Genomic DNA, 14,209 nt, shown 5'->3' with positions numbered 1-14,209 from the left:
ACTAGTTGTTTACTATGCTTGGCCTTTGCTTGCATTCTCTATTTTCTCATTCTTTGTCCTCTTTTTGTATTGACTTCAACTCTGAGGAAACCTCTATCTTCTTCAATTCTGATGGCATTAAACTCTGGTGAATTTTTTGAATTTTCTTCTGAATGTGCTTTTATCAACTTTATTGGGCTTGGTTTGTGGGTATTTGGGCTTACTTTATAATAAATATTAGTGGATCCTAATACCATCTTTATTAAATACTAAAGAAAATAATTAAATTCTAAGAATCCTTAAACTAAGGGGGGAAATTGAGCAACTTTCATGAGCTTAAGTTTTTTTTCACAAGGATAATTTTATCTTTTCATACTAAAAATATGTATAGGTAGTGGTAGAATAAAAAATAATAGCGAGTAAAATTGACAAAATTTGTCTTGACTCAAAGTACCTAGATTTAAGATCGGGCTAGGTTAGAAAAATAAAGGAAAAGAAAGAACGGGTTTAAAAAGCTTGTTCGATATATATATATATATATATTATTTCACTTGAATTATGTATAATAATACCCTTATTTTTCATTTTTTGATAGAATAGTGCCCTTATTGATGTATAATGGTTAACATTTTATTATTAGCCTAACAACAAAATAGGTTGGGAGTTCGACTCATTATATAGAAAAATGGGAAAATTATTATTGATTCTCTACTGAAAAATAACATTAAAATTTGTTTATTCATCAATAATAATAAAATTTTTTTGATGACTCGAACTTTCAACCTATAAATTGAAGGAGAAAAGTGATTATGCCAGTTAAATTGTGTTGTGTTGTCGATAAATGAATTTTGATCGAGATGACATATTTACATGGAAATTCAAATTTTGAGCCGGCGAGAAGGGGTTGAGAGATGGAGAAAACCGCACAATTTTTTTGAATTGTAATTTTAAAAAAGAAATATTTTTTTTTTCATTTTAAAATATTGAAATAAATTTGAATTTCCTAAATGCCACATCAATCGAAGTTCATTAAATCATTGATAACTGACTATTCTTAGTGAAAAATAGAAGCAGGGGTATTAAAATAAAAACTAAAAATATAAAATTATTGATAGTATGTGATATTTTTGAATTTTGATTGTAAGAAAGGAGTTATTTTGAATATTTAGCCAAAAATAAAAGTGGGTAAAATACTTGGTCGCAATACGTAGCAAACAATCTAATCCAAATTCCAATTTCCGCAGCAGTAAATTCTACTAAGTCCACTCTCGTTTTCCGCAATCCCGATCGTCCATGGACATCTGGAACAGAGCTCGCACCTTCGCCGAGGAAGCGGCCAAGAAATCGCAGGAGCTCAGGCAGACCATCGCCGCCACCAACCTCTCTGACGTCGTCTCCGAGGCCTCCAAGCGCTCCAAGGAGCTCGCCGCCGAGGCTCTCAAGCGCGCTGATCAGATCACCGCTCAGATTCCGCCCGCCGCCGCTGCCATTACCAGTCTCGTCGACTCCACCGCTTCCAAGCCCGGCATTGACGCTGCCGATCTCGACAAGTATGGGGTTACTGATGAGTTGAGGGAGTTTGTCAAGGAAATCACCATGAATACATTCCAGGATTTCCCGCTTCAAGGTGTTGGACTCTAATGTACTACTACTTGTTTTCGATCAAAGCTGTTGGTTGATATATCATTTCACGCTTTAATTTATCACGCTGCTGCTCGATCTGCCTGCCTCTTTAGTCAACTGTTTTTGATGAATTCTGTTTGGATTAGTGAACTGAGGCAGTGGAACAATTAGTAGCTTCTTTCCAGGACATTTATCGGCTCATCAGTTATGTAGGTATTAGAGTTACGGTTAGTTTTTTTTTAGGATCTATGGAGTAGGTTGGGCCTTTTTGGGACAGGACATCCTCTTTGTGATGGATGCTTAGGATTTGATCTTGCTTATAAGAGGAAGCTGAAATGTCAGAAACACTATGGCACTCTGAAGAGATTTATCAGGCTAGCTCGTTGCATGAGAATTTTAGTACTCAGTTGATGGTCAGTGGTCACTCTCACGGTTTCTGTTTGGAAAAGCAAGACAAGGTGAAAGTAAGCTTATTTATCTTAATTTACCATCCAGATTTAGGCATTAAATCACTAACTAATGCATGTAAATCATGGTAAACAATCAGGAGATTTTCTTCTCATTTCTGGACCTAGAAATTAGGTTAGTGAACAATAAAAAAAGCAATGTCATCCTCAGATTATGGTTTCATAGGCCATCTATGACATGTCAACAGAGGCCACCACAGTAGCGCCGGCCAAATTTTGGAACCAAGAAAACAGAGGGGAACTAAAGATAGAAAAAGAATAAAAGGTGCCTTACTCTCCAGCATTAGGATTAGGCAGAATCACACAAGTTTATGCAATCTTGGCATTGCCTTTGCCTGATTATGCTGTTCCATTTCTTGTGCAAAGTTATTACTAAGATCCTCTTAAAATATAATGAACAGGTGTTTTATGCAAGTATTCTGTTGATGCAATACTATTATTATCAGGACATAGTTACTTTTGAGTTGGTTGATCCCTGAACATAAAATTACCTTCAAATTTTGTTTCATGTATTTCATGTTTTGATGCAAAACATAATGTTAACCAGCTTTTCTGGTTTACAGATGACTCAGAGGTGTCTGATGTTCCTACGGTTTCAAATATCCGGCAGGATCTCACAGAGTGGCAAGAAAAGCATGCAAAGCTTGTTCTATTAACTGTGAAGGTTAGAATGTGAATGTGAATATTGACTTAAACAGTGGTGGTATCGAGGATCTGATGATATTTTTTATTGTAAGATATCAAGATTTAGCATGATGATACCAGATTAATGCAAACTGGGCTTAGGACTCTAAGATATCAGAGTAGGTCTTTCTGCTTCTCAGAAGATCACACTCATCCCCATTATATTTTCCTTTTAAGTTTCATCGATGGCATAACATTACCATTTATTTATTGGTAATGTGGTTTGTTAGTTTTAACTTTCTGGAAGCTTTGATGGTGCCACAGTAGTGGTGTCAGCTAATCCTACTTATGATGCTAAACACAACTTGGATAATCAATGAAATCATCTATAAGCTAGTTAGTTTGTACATTTACTGTGGAAAATAATGCTATATATCATATTAGATAGATGTTGTTGTTCCATCACATTTGTTTTACTAATTTTGAGGTAGTATGGTAGGATTGAAAATATCTCCCATATATACCCATGCAAACAACCCTGGAGTGAGAGGAGATAGAGCGTGTGATCCAATATTAGGGGCTTCGCATTCATTGTGGACGAGTTTTCAATATCTTTAAAGTCCTCAATAGTAAATAAGAACTTAGTATTCTTTAACCATTTTCAGGAAGTTTCAAAGCTAAGGTATCAGCTGTGCCCACGTGTGATGAAAGAAAGGAAATTCTGGAGAATCTACTTCATTCTAGTTAACAGCCATGTTGCTCCGTAAGTATTTATCTCTGCAGAGAGGTTCATTTGGATTTTTAGGTGAATCTCTTATGTTGTTGTTTATATTAAGATCATTTTCTTCGTCTCTTGTGTTATCTTCAAACTATTCTTGTTGAATCGATATTATCATACTGTTCGTTAAGTTCTTGCTTGAATTTTGAGAAACTGGTTATTTTTCTGATTTCCTTATCACACTGAACCCATTTCATTCAGTACAAAACTTATGGTGAAACAGCTAACTAGAAATTTTAAATCTTTCTCCTTTCATCTTTTTCTGATAAATATGATATAGTATGAGTTGACTTTGTTTCATGTCATAGGAATTAGGAAATGGGGAACTCTGCACTCTTGCAGTATTGCTTCTTTTTTAAATAAAGATTATTTGAAGCTTGCTTACTCAACTAATGTAGATGAAAACTCTCCATTAGAAGTATTTTTTCCCTTGGACAAAACTTTGTATCTATACTAGATGATTGTTTTAACCTTCTAAATGAAATATGGATGGATATTCCATCCAATGGATGCAAGCAAGTTTTGATACAGAATTGGGCTGTGTTATTCAAAGCATAGGAAAAACTGTTGTATAAACATTCATGAATACTAATAAATATGAAAGTGCACAATTATATTGTAGCCTAAGTGATAAAATTTAAAGTGCAAAGCTAAACTGATATGTGCCAAACAAAAAAATACCAAATATCTCTCTCTCTCCGCCACAATGTGAAACAAAAACAATCTCTATGTCTGCCGATGCACAAAAATATGTTCCCTCTCTGTGTGCCTTCACATATGATTGCCGTGTGGCTTTTTTAGTGGTTTTTGACTTGAGTACTTCTAATGTACAACTCTATGGCAGATATGAACAACGCTACACGGATGATGTAAAGATTAAAACTGCTGAAAAGGTGGAAGATACTGAAGTGAAGGAAGTTTCATCAGGTGAAACATCTTCGAAAACCGCAGATGAGATTACAAAACCCAAAAGCAATAATACGGAGAAAAAAGCTTCTGAGCAAGATTTAGATGCATTTCTTCTTGGAGATCTTGAGGATGGTGATGATGGTCCAGGTAAATTAATGAATCACTGTGAAATTGTTTTATCTGCTTTGTTTTCTTTATTTGTTCTTAGGACAGGCACTTGAATGCTTTCACTATCCTTTGCTCTTCATTTTTCCTCCCTATTTTGTAACTTCCCTTTCGAGTTAGCACATTCTTGTCAAACTTTGTTTATTCTAATTCGGTTAAAATGTCTCCTTGTATGCATCAAATAAAAAGCCATCGAAGAAAAATGTTCCCATTTATTGTGCACATGTAACTTCACAACAATATTGTAGGTCCTTTTAGTTCCAGGCTCCACTAGTTGCTGTACTCATTCCCATTGTTGCATGTCAAATAAATTAAAACACTAGCTTCTAGTCTGCTTAGAATGCTTTTTGAATCATTTCACAAGTACAAATTGTCGTTCTGTTCGGTTCTATTATTCTCAAAAAGTAATGACATGAAGTCATCTAAATATCAGTGTAACGGAAGCCGATTCAGTTCGAAATTCGGAAATGAAATTCTGCTCTGCTATCCCTAAGCACTAGAAAAACTCGGCATGAGATATTCATGTTGTCACCAGACTCACCACACGTCATACTTGGTTTTCTAGCAATAAGCAGAGGTCAAACTTCAGGGATGTCATTCTCAAAGGCTTTTGTTTTTGTGAGGTTTATAATGTAAACCAAGATGAACTTGGTTAGGTCTTCTCAATTCTCACTTCCATCGAATCTCGTTTTTGAATTGGTCTGAACTCATGCTTTCACACTGTGCTCCATGGTGGCTTGCTAATTACTTGCACTGTTTATCATCAGATGATGGAGACAATGGCTTTGAGGATGATTTTTGACGGGATATAGCTTGGTAAGTGATATGTAGCATTATTGTGGCTTGTTTCCGTATCACATTTTATGTTCTACTCGACACCAAAATATTCTTTTTTTCCTCGATGAGCCTTCAATGTTGATAAGGAACTGCTACTGCTGCAAATTCTGTAAATTATGTATCCTCTTCTATAAGTTGATTCTGTCGATGTCTAAAATTGTTGGGAATTATTAAAACAAGGGTTATTAGAACCTAAATACACCAACTTTGGGGGTAGTTTGGTTTTGCATATGAACTTTAAAAGGTGTAAAAAATACATGAACTTTAATGTTGTAGCAATTTTATCACAAATTCAAATATTAGACATTCGAACTCCATAAAAATCTTACGATTTACAGGTTTAGAGATGTCTTATACGATATCTTTTAGAGATGTCTCATACGATGTCACAAATTCAATTTTTGCTCAAATTAAAGCGACGTGGCAAGTCGAAATATCGATGTGTATTCATCGGACTTTAAAAAAAATGATTTTATATAGTACATCTCTAAAAGATATCGTATAAGACATCTCTAAACCTATAAATCGTAAGATTTTTATAGAGTTTGAATATCTAATATTTAAATTTGTGATAAAATTGCTGCAACATTAAAGTTCATGTATTTTTTGCACCTTTCAAAGTTCATGTGCAAAACCAAACTACCCCCAAAGTTGGCGTATTTAAGCGCCAATGACCCTTAAAACAATTGATACATAAGATGATTGGACTCGTTAAAATTATAGATCATCGGAGTAACTCTATGATTTTCTTGAATGGTGATCCTTAGCTCACCTTGTTGGTAGATTCATTCTGTTGACGATGAGTTACCTAATCTCACAGGAAAACGAGAAAAGACAGCCAAAAGCCAAGCAGGTGATAACGATGGCGATCAATGTTGATGTTATGAAAAACTAGGCCTCAGGTGCTGCAAATTAGCTATAGAACAATCCAATTAGCAATCGTAAATTCTGTCTTCTCTTGTTATATCGATAATCTGTTTTTTCTTTCTCTCTTCGTTTTAGTCAAAGGGTGTGTGGATGATGGGATTATGTTGGATATAGAAGCATTTTGCTTTCAATTCTTTGTTTTTTCTTTCGTTTCATACAATATTCTGAACTATTGACATCGGAATTGATTCTTCAAATTTTGTGTTAGTAATATGTATGTAGTACCCAATTTTTTTTGACATATTCTTTTATTTATTATATTATGAGAAATTGAGAATCAATCATACTACTTGTGTTTTGGGGTTTCCACGCTTTTAGAAAAAAAACCTGGGGCGTATTATCCAAATCATTGGTACGGTACTAGATGGAATATATAGTATTCATTCCGTCCCACTGTATCTGAGACTCTTTCTATTTAAGGCGTTCCACTGTAAGTGAGATTTTTTCCTTTTTTGATAAAAATTTTACCCTTTAAACACATTTTTACTTTTTCACCTACAAACAAAATACACTTTTCTTAATTTTCGTGTCCAAAAAAAAAGGTCTCACATAGGACGGAGGGAGTATTAATTTTGGATAATACATTTTTATTCATGTAGTACACCAAAAACATGACACGTGTCAGAGGATTTTCAAGGCAAAATACGCTTATGGTTAAAGTCGGAATAAAAATTTTAAATATTTTTTGAAAAAATGATCATCTTTTGGATTATTTTTTTAAGCTGGCATGTTTTCATACATAAATTTGCACACAAAAATACATATTGTATTTTGTGACTGGTCAGGTATTTCTTGCCGCTGACACCATCCTCACCTCTTCTTCCGTCTGAACCATGCATAAAATGCATGCAATGTTAAGCATATTTGTGTTTGTACAGATATATTTTTGTGTGCAAAGTTATGTATGAAATGCATGTCAGCTTCTAAAAATAAAAAAGTAAATAAAAAATTGATCCATCCACCCCTTCTCCCCTAGTTTGAACCATGCAAAAAATGCATGCATTTTTGTGTATTTCTATGTGCAAATTTATGCATGAAAAACATCTCGTCCACTGCTTCGAAGATATGTATATGTTATATTTGTGATATTTCCTACTCATCTCGTCCACTGCTTCAGGATATATGTATATGCTATATTTGGGATATTTATTAATTTTGACATAAAAGTTACTATGAAGTTAAAGTTTAGGTTATTTTTTAAGATTTAACTTTTTTTAAAGTTCAAACCTTCATTTCATATTTGATCATTCATTACTCATCTATAAACAAAATATTAAACTAACAAAATACTCCTTCCGTCCCACGAATCTTGAGTCATTTCATTTTTTGGCAAAAAAATTTCCCTTTATTCACCTTTTAACTTTTTCACCTACCACACTTAACACACTAAATACTATTTTCTTAACTTACGTGCCGAAAAGAAATGACTCAAGATTCGCGAGATGGAGGGAGTAGCATTTTCTTAATCTAAATAGAAGGGGGAGGGGGGCTCCAGCCCTCATCCTTCTGTGTAGATTCATGCTCTGATATAGAGAAGGAAAAGAACACATTCAACGACAAGGAATCAATGGAGTGAAAGTCCTCTGAATCGAGAATTCATTCATCGTTCAAATACTCTTTTTAACCATATTTCAGACTCATCACGACAACAAAACAAAAGAAAAATGATGAGAGTATAGGATTTAGATTATTCTCACACCAGCAGAGAGAGGAAAGAGAAGTAGGGCTTCGCAGATCACATAAGAGGGCAGTAGGTAGGGAGCGAGGGGTCGAGAGTAAAGAGAGACGAGAAAGAATGAAGATTAGGGTTTAGATTAGGTATTTTTATGGTGGACTACAATGTTAGGTTAATCTCCTAATTTTATGGCCCAATAAGGAAATGAGTCATACTACGTGGGATGATCCGAAAAAAGAATATGAGTCATAAATAATGAAACAAAATGAGTATTATATATTTGTGGAAAATTTATAATTTATTTGTAAATAGTAACTAATTATCTAATAAGTAATAAGTAACTAGTAGCTTCGTGTGTGTTATTTTTATTGCTTCTATTTCGAACTAGTTTGATCGTTATTGTGAAGAAATGGTACCATAATAAAGATTGGAAATTGAAAATGGAGCACAACTTGGGCACTAAAAAATACTCCACCTATTAGCGTGAATTAATGAGGTCCACTGAATTAAAATCCAATTAGGGAAATGGAATGAGAGGGAGAGGCCGTCGGCATCATCTGGGACGACCGTCTTGGACGGCCCGATCTTCGACATGTCAGAGAAGTGGGGTCCATCTCGCCCGCCTTTTGTCTCGTCGCCATCAATTATTTTCTAATTACAATCATCACACGTGGCCAGGCCCACACAAAAATACATCTACGAATACGATATCCTCCTCTTATACGAATCAATATACACGAGACGACTCCAGATTTAAAATCTTAATTTATACACATATTCAATAAATATACTTCCTTTGTCCTAGTTTTAAAATAGTTTTAGAAGCAAGTTGCACCATTTTTAATAAAAATGATTATGTATATGGTGAGTGAAGAAATAATTTCAACTTAAAGATAATATTAATAATGTCAATTAATTTTTTTATGAATGAAAAAAAGGAATCACCATATTGTAAATTAAAAAAATATATAAATAAATTAATATATGAATATATTGTGAGGTAGTATTCATAAACAGAATATGACTATTTTTTGTAGACACCTCAAAAAAAATTATGACTATTTTCCAAATTTGTAATTTTATCAATATATTATTATATGAATTCAGATCTTTATCTATTTTTCTTTTCCTTTTAATAACTTCAATGCAAAAGATCTATTTTTCTTTTCTTTCTAATAATTTCAATGCATAAAATAATCTAACTAGAGCTAATGAATAATCTTTGATAAATGCTTCAGAAAAGAAACAATAGTTATTATTGATAAATAATAAAAAGACAAAGTATACTAATTATTTTGCCTAACATAGGAAAACACGATATTTAAAACTTAAGATTACTACATTGAGCCACTATTGGAGCAACGTTGTATTAGTGTTATTATTGGTCACGAATGATAGACCCCATTTATATTGCATTTTGTCACTATTAGTCTATAGTGGTCCTCTTCATTTCACACAAACGACAACTCTAATTTTTATGTTCTTATTTGTTCTTCGCATAGCCCCACAAGAATTTGAACTACACATGTTTAAACTTAAGCAAGTAATAATTAATTGTTAAAGTTTATTTTGCCGCAACTACTACGTATATTGGTATTATCTAGATCCTCTTGATATCGAGTGAGCCAAACGAGAGCAAACTTTCATTTAGATATCAGCACATCTCCTTAATATTATGTGAATCCATCGGCTACTTTCTATATAAATCTTTTGATGTAGTATTTCAGGAAAAAAAAAATCTTTTGATCTTATAAATATCCACAAATTTACTTTAACGAGACTGTGATACGTATCATCAATTGCTTAAAAAGAACATTAATTTCTGCAAAGTTTCTCCCAATAAAAATTAAGAAAAAAATAAAAATAAATCGAACTTCAAATACATCTACGTATTTATTTGTTAAAGTTAGAAACTCAAAATTCATTGAATCAAGACAAAAACTTGCTCTCTCTATGATAAAAATAATTAAAATTTATTAAGTTTTATTTAGAATCAATTAAATTAATTAAATATAACATAAATGCGCACAGAAGATCAGCTTGTGGAACGAACAATCCACAGAACTTGGACAGAATTATTTCACCAATTTACATTATGTTTATTAGACGATCCAACATATATTCACAAGTGTAGAATTATTAGGTTTAGATTTGTTAAACGCTGGTTTAAAAAAAAAATTGTTAAATGCTCTATTTAATTAGATAGGTATTTGCTAGGACAACACACACTATGTGATAGATTTAATATTGTCACTATTTCTATACAATTAACACTTTTTAGTTGGAGGAAAAATTACTGCATTAATTTTTTAAGTAATAATTAACACTCTTTTTGAAAATAAAATACTAGAGTATGCTTTAGCCTTTACAGTAAGGATGTTCTCACGGTAGTTTTTGTACCCATAAATAATAATTCCACAATATGCAGTACAAAATAAAATAATCCTGCATATACAATATTTTGAGTGCAAACCAGCATTTACCATTTACACAATATTTATGAATAGCAAAAATTACAGCTTAAAATGTAGGAAGAAGATGCAATTCACTGCCACCGGAGCGGATGTAATAAATGGATGTATACAAATGGAATGGGGACCTCAGCTCGGCTAGCATAGCATCATCACTCACACACCTCCGTACAAATTCGTATGTGTGTATAATGTGCGTATTTCTCGGATAATATTTCTTGGACAATGCGAGAATTGCGAGTGAATGGATGATCCATGCCCTCCGATGAATTCCTCACCGACATTCTGCACCATTCACACGCACTAGCTCACCTTCTCGCGAACCCACTCTCTTTCTCTCTCGTCTAATTTTCTAGATTCTTACATTGTATCCGCCGCCGTCGAATCACGACGGATCTCACACACTTGTCTTCCCTAAGACATTGGTTGCTTTACTTTTGTTGATCTAGGATCGCCAAAGATCGAATCTTTTTTTTCATTGAATCGCAATGTGCTCGTCGTATAACGAATTTTTTTGAATTTGTGTTTTGGGGGAGAATCGGAGGTTCAATCTGAAGAAGAATCTGGTCCATTAGATTCGGTAATTTAGTTGTGTTATCAAATCCATATCAGCTCGATTGCATGATTTCCGCCTTATTTGGGGAAAATATCCGATCTTGAAGCGGCAGTGCAGGTGGGGCTGAGGGACTTTTATGGGGTGGTTGAGATGCGCAGAATATAGGGCTGTGAGGAGAGTGATAGGAAGAGGAGAAGGCGGGGAATGATGGGGCACAAAACGGCGGCGTTTGGAGGGGAGAGGCTGAGGAATACTGGGTTGGTGTCACGGTCGAGAGTGAAGCTATGGATGATCAGAGCAACCACCACGATTTTGTTGTGGACTTGTGTAGTTCAGTTGACGGCATTGAGCGAAACTTGGGGGCCTCGCGTCTTGAAAGGCTGGCCCTCTTGCTTCTTGCACGAACCCGATACTGCTGCCCTCGCCTTGAGCCGCCTCCCTGTTACAACTCCTCCACCCAAGAGTGAGCCTTTACTCCCTTATGCTCATATTAACTTGTGTGGTGGTAGATTAGAGGAGATGAACTTAAAGATGTTTGATGTTTGTTGATGTTATGCTTTGATTCTCAGTTGTTGAGTTTGTGTTCTAGCATGAGTACTTTGTTTGGCGATCTTCTTCACTCTTGATTAGGCATTTATGTGCTGTATTGAAACTTGCAGTTGTAGAATTAGTCACCTAATCTATGGATGATTGTGCTCAACTCTGAATCGTGTGTTTTCAATTCAGGGGTCTATAAAAACAACGGTTACTTAATGGTTTCGTGCAATGGAGGGCTTAATCAAATGAGGGCAGCAGTGAGTTGCTTTTCCATTGATGAAACTTGCATTATGTGAAACATATTTTAACAAACAGACTGCTTAGTTTGTCTATCGGAAATCAGTTGATTGACTAGCCTTGTTTGTCTGGATGCAGATATGTGACATGGTTACTATTGCAAGATCTTTGAATGTTACGTTGATAGTTCCTGAACTTGATAAGACTTCGTTTTGGAATGATCCGAGGTCTACCCTCACTACCGACACCGAGATGTTGAAATTTTAGGGCATATTTTCACCTACCTAAATCATCATGGTTTATGCATGTTTGCAGTGAATTTCAAGACATATTTGATGTCGATCATTTCATTACTTCACTGAGAGATGAAGTTCGGATACTCAAGGAGCTACCTCCACGTGTCAAGAGCAGAGTGGAGCTCGGAATTATTCATACAATGCCCCCGATTAGTTGGTCTGATATCTCATACTACCACAATCAGGTCATCAGATTTGTTCATTTGTTGCTTTGTTTGACTAATTCTGCAATTTGATTGCGAGTTTTAGTGATATCTCTACCCCGTTTGGTGCATGCAGGTTCTTCCTCTCATTCAGAGATACAAAGTTGTCCATTTGAATAGGACAGATGCTCGTCTAGCAAACAACGGTCAGCCCTTGGAGATTCAGAGGCTGCGCTGCCGAGTTAACTTTAGTGCCTTAAGATTTACACCACAAATAGAAGAACTTGGCAGAAAAGTCATCAAAATACTGAGGCAAAATGGCCCTTTCTTAGTGCTTCATCTCAGATACGAGATGGATATGCTAGCCTTCTCTGGTTGTACTCAAGGGTGCAACTCCGAGGAGGTGGAAGAGCTAACGAGCATGAGGTGAGCTCCTTTCACTTTATTTTGCAGTCTGCGGACAGTGTGTTAACTACTAAACTCGTTGTTAAATATCTGTTATTCATAGATACGCCTACCCTTGGTGGAAAGAGAAAGTCATAGATTCCGATTTCAAAAGAAAAGAGGGGTTGTGTCCATTGACACCCGAGGAAACTGCACTCGTATTGAGGGCATTGGACATTGATCCTACCATCCAGATTTACATTGCTGCTGGGGAAATATATGGCGGTAAACGGAGATTGTCAACACTCTTATCCTCGTATCCAAATCTTGTGAGTCTATTATGGATAGCTATGTGTAGTTTTTTAGTCTTTCAGGGGTACCGTGTGTTTGTTATTCATCGGTTTGTCTGGCTATGTCGCGACAGGCTAGGAAGGAGACGCTGTTGGAGCCTTCGGACCTTATGTTCTTCCAAAACCACTCATCTCAAATGGCTGCATTGGATTATCTTGTCTCATTGGAGAGCGATATCTTCGTTCCTACATACGATGGCAACATGGCTAAAGTTGTTGAAGGGCATCGCAGGTACTAACTAGCTACCAACAGCAATCTATAATGGTCCCAAATTCATAGAGAGACATTTTGGTGCATCCGTCCTAATTAAATGTTAATTGTGATTAATCTACCCTGATTAGGGATTGGTGAACCCTAATTGTCGATTCATTTAGAGTGATTTGGTTTCTGTTATATGCTGGATGAAAGGAGGGAGTCTTGTGTAAGACGGTTTGGTGGGTCTGATCATGTTCCAAATCCAAACACATTATTGGATATGAGACTGAGTCCAGATTTTGAGCAGATTTGAGAGAGTTTAACTTTGTTTGCAGATATCTTGGATACAAGAAAACAATCCTCGTGGACAGGAGGCTACTAGTCGACCTAATAGACCGTTACAGCTCCGGATCACTAAACTGGGATGAGTTCTCTAGAGCGGTGAAGGCCGCTCATGCTGATCGGATGGGAAAGCCGAGCAAGAGATCGGTGATACCGGATCGGCCTAAAGAGGAGGATTACTTCTATGCCAACCCTTGGGAGTGTTTACAAACATCATCAGATCATGAGGAAGCAGTAAATAGTGTGTGAGTGTTGTTGTTGTTGTTGTAAGTATTTGATTGACAAATCCATGGAGTGGTGTCATACAAGTAGAGAGTAGCCATTGTTATCAACAAAGCTCAAGAGGTGTGGATGCTTCACATTTGTTTCTATACACATCAATAAATACCATTCTTGTACAGAATTCAATTCACTCTGCCTTGTAACACACATTCAAATATAGATCATGTTTTTGCTGCAATATTGCCACTAAAGGTCTCATCTTTTCACCCCTCATATTTGAGCTATTTTATTGTTTAGTGAAGGTTACACAATTAATGTATTAGAGATACTGAAATTAAACAACCACCAGCTAGGAGCAAGGTTTGTGTATAAGAAGAGGCCATCATTTGATTCATTTTATATGGGCGCAAATAAAAAATCAAATATTTATACTCCCATTGGCATTGATTGTTAAGTATTCAATCGAAATGAGCATATATATATATGGAAAA

The 14,209-nt window shown here is 35.4% G+C and overlaps 2 protein-coding genes across 2 annotated transcripts; both read left to right on the top strand.

The window, feature by feature from the left end:
• The first annotated feature begins 1,113 nt into the window (after positions 1-1,113).
• On the top strand, positions 1,114-6,440 carry LOC131020303 (uncharacterized). The gene is made up of 6 exons (XM_057949031.1): positions 1,114-1,606; positions 2,633-2,733; positions 3,359-3,456; positions 4,316-4,527; positions 5,313-5,361; positions 6,203-6,440. Exons 1-5 carry the CDS (start codon positions 1,273-1,275, stop codon positions 5,345-5,347), a joined length of 780 nt encoding a protein of 259 aa, XP_057805014.1. The 5' UTR covers positions 1,114-1,272; the 3' UTR covers positions 5,348-5,361; positions 6,203-6,440.
• Positions 6,441-10,430: 3,990 nt separating this feature from the next.
• Positions 10,431-13,956, top strand: LOC131020291 (rhamnogalacturonan I rhamnosyltransferase 1-like). The gene is made up of 8 exons (XM_057949016.1): positions 10,431-11,474; positions 11,738-11,805; positions 11,924-12,012; positions 12,101-12,266; positions 12,361-12,650; positions 12,733-12,937; positions 13,033-13,190; positions 13,490-13,956. The coding sequence occupies exons 1-8, from the start codon at positions 11,216-11,218 to the stop codon at positions 13,743-13,745; spliced, it is 1,491 nt and encodes a 496-aa protein (XP_057804999.1). The 5' UTR covers positions 10,431-11,215; the 3' UTR covers positions 13,746-13,956.
• Positions 13,957-14,209: the final 253 nt, after the last annotated feature.

The sequence above is a fragment of the Salvia miltiorrhiza genome, chromosome 4 (assembly GCF_028751815.1).
Source record: "Salvia miltiorrhiza cultivar Shanhuang (shh) chromosome 4, IMPLAD_Smil_shh, whole genome shotgun sequence".
Taxonomy (NCBI): Eukaryota; Viridiplantae; Streptophyta; class Magnoliopsida; order Lamiales; family Lamiaceae; genus Salvia; species Salvia miltiorrhiza.
Note: the sequence above shows the minus strand (reverse complement) of the source record. Positions and strands in the feature narration are given on the sequence as shown.

Bases quoted from the DNA above. Each gene is read 5' to 3' on its own strand.
- LOC131020291 (XM_057949016.1), top strand. From the start codon at position 11,216: ATGATGGGGCACAAAACGGCGGCGTTTGGAGGGGAGAGGCTGAGGAAT. The intron at 12,651-12,732 runs GTGAGCTCCTTT...TGTTATTCATAG, and splicing joins GAAGAGCTAACGAGCATGAG to ATACGCCTACCCTTGGTGGA. The intron at 13,191-13,489 runs GTACTAACTAGC...CTTTGTTTGCAG, and splicing joins GTTGTTGAAGGGCATCGCAG to ATATCTTGGATACAAGAAAA.
- LOC131020303 (XM_057949031.1), top strand. From the start codon at position 1,273: ATGGACATCTGGAACAGAGCTCGCACCTTCGCCGAGGAAGCGGCCAAG. The intron at 3,457-4,315 runs GTAAGTATTTAT...ACTCTATGGCAG, and splicing joins GTTAACAGCCATGTTGCTCC to ATATGAACAACGCTACACGG. The intron at 4,528-5,312 runs GTAAATTAATGA...GTTTATCATCAG, and splicing joins GGATGGTGATGATGGTCCAG to ATGATGGAGACAATGGCTTT.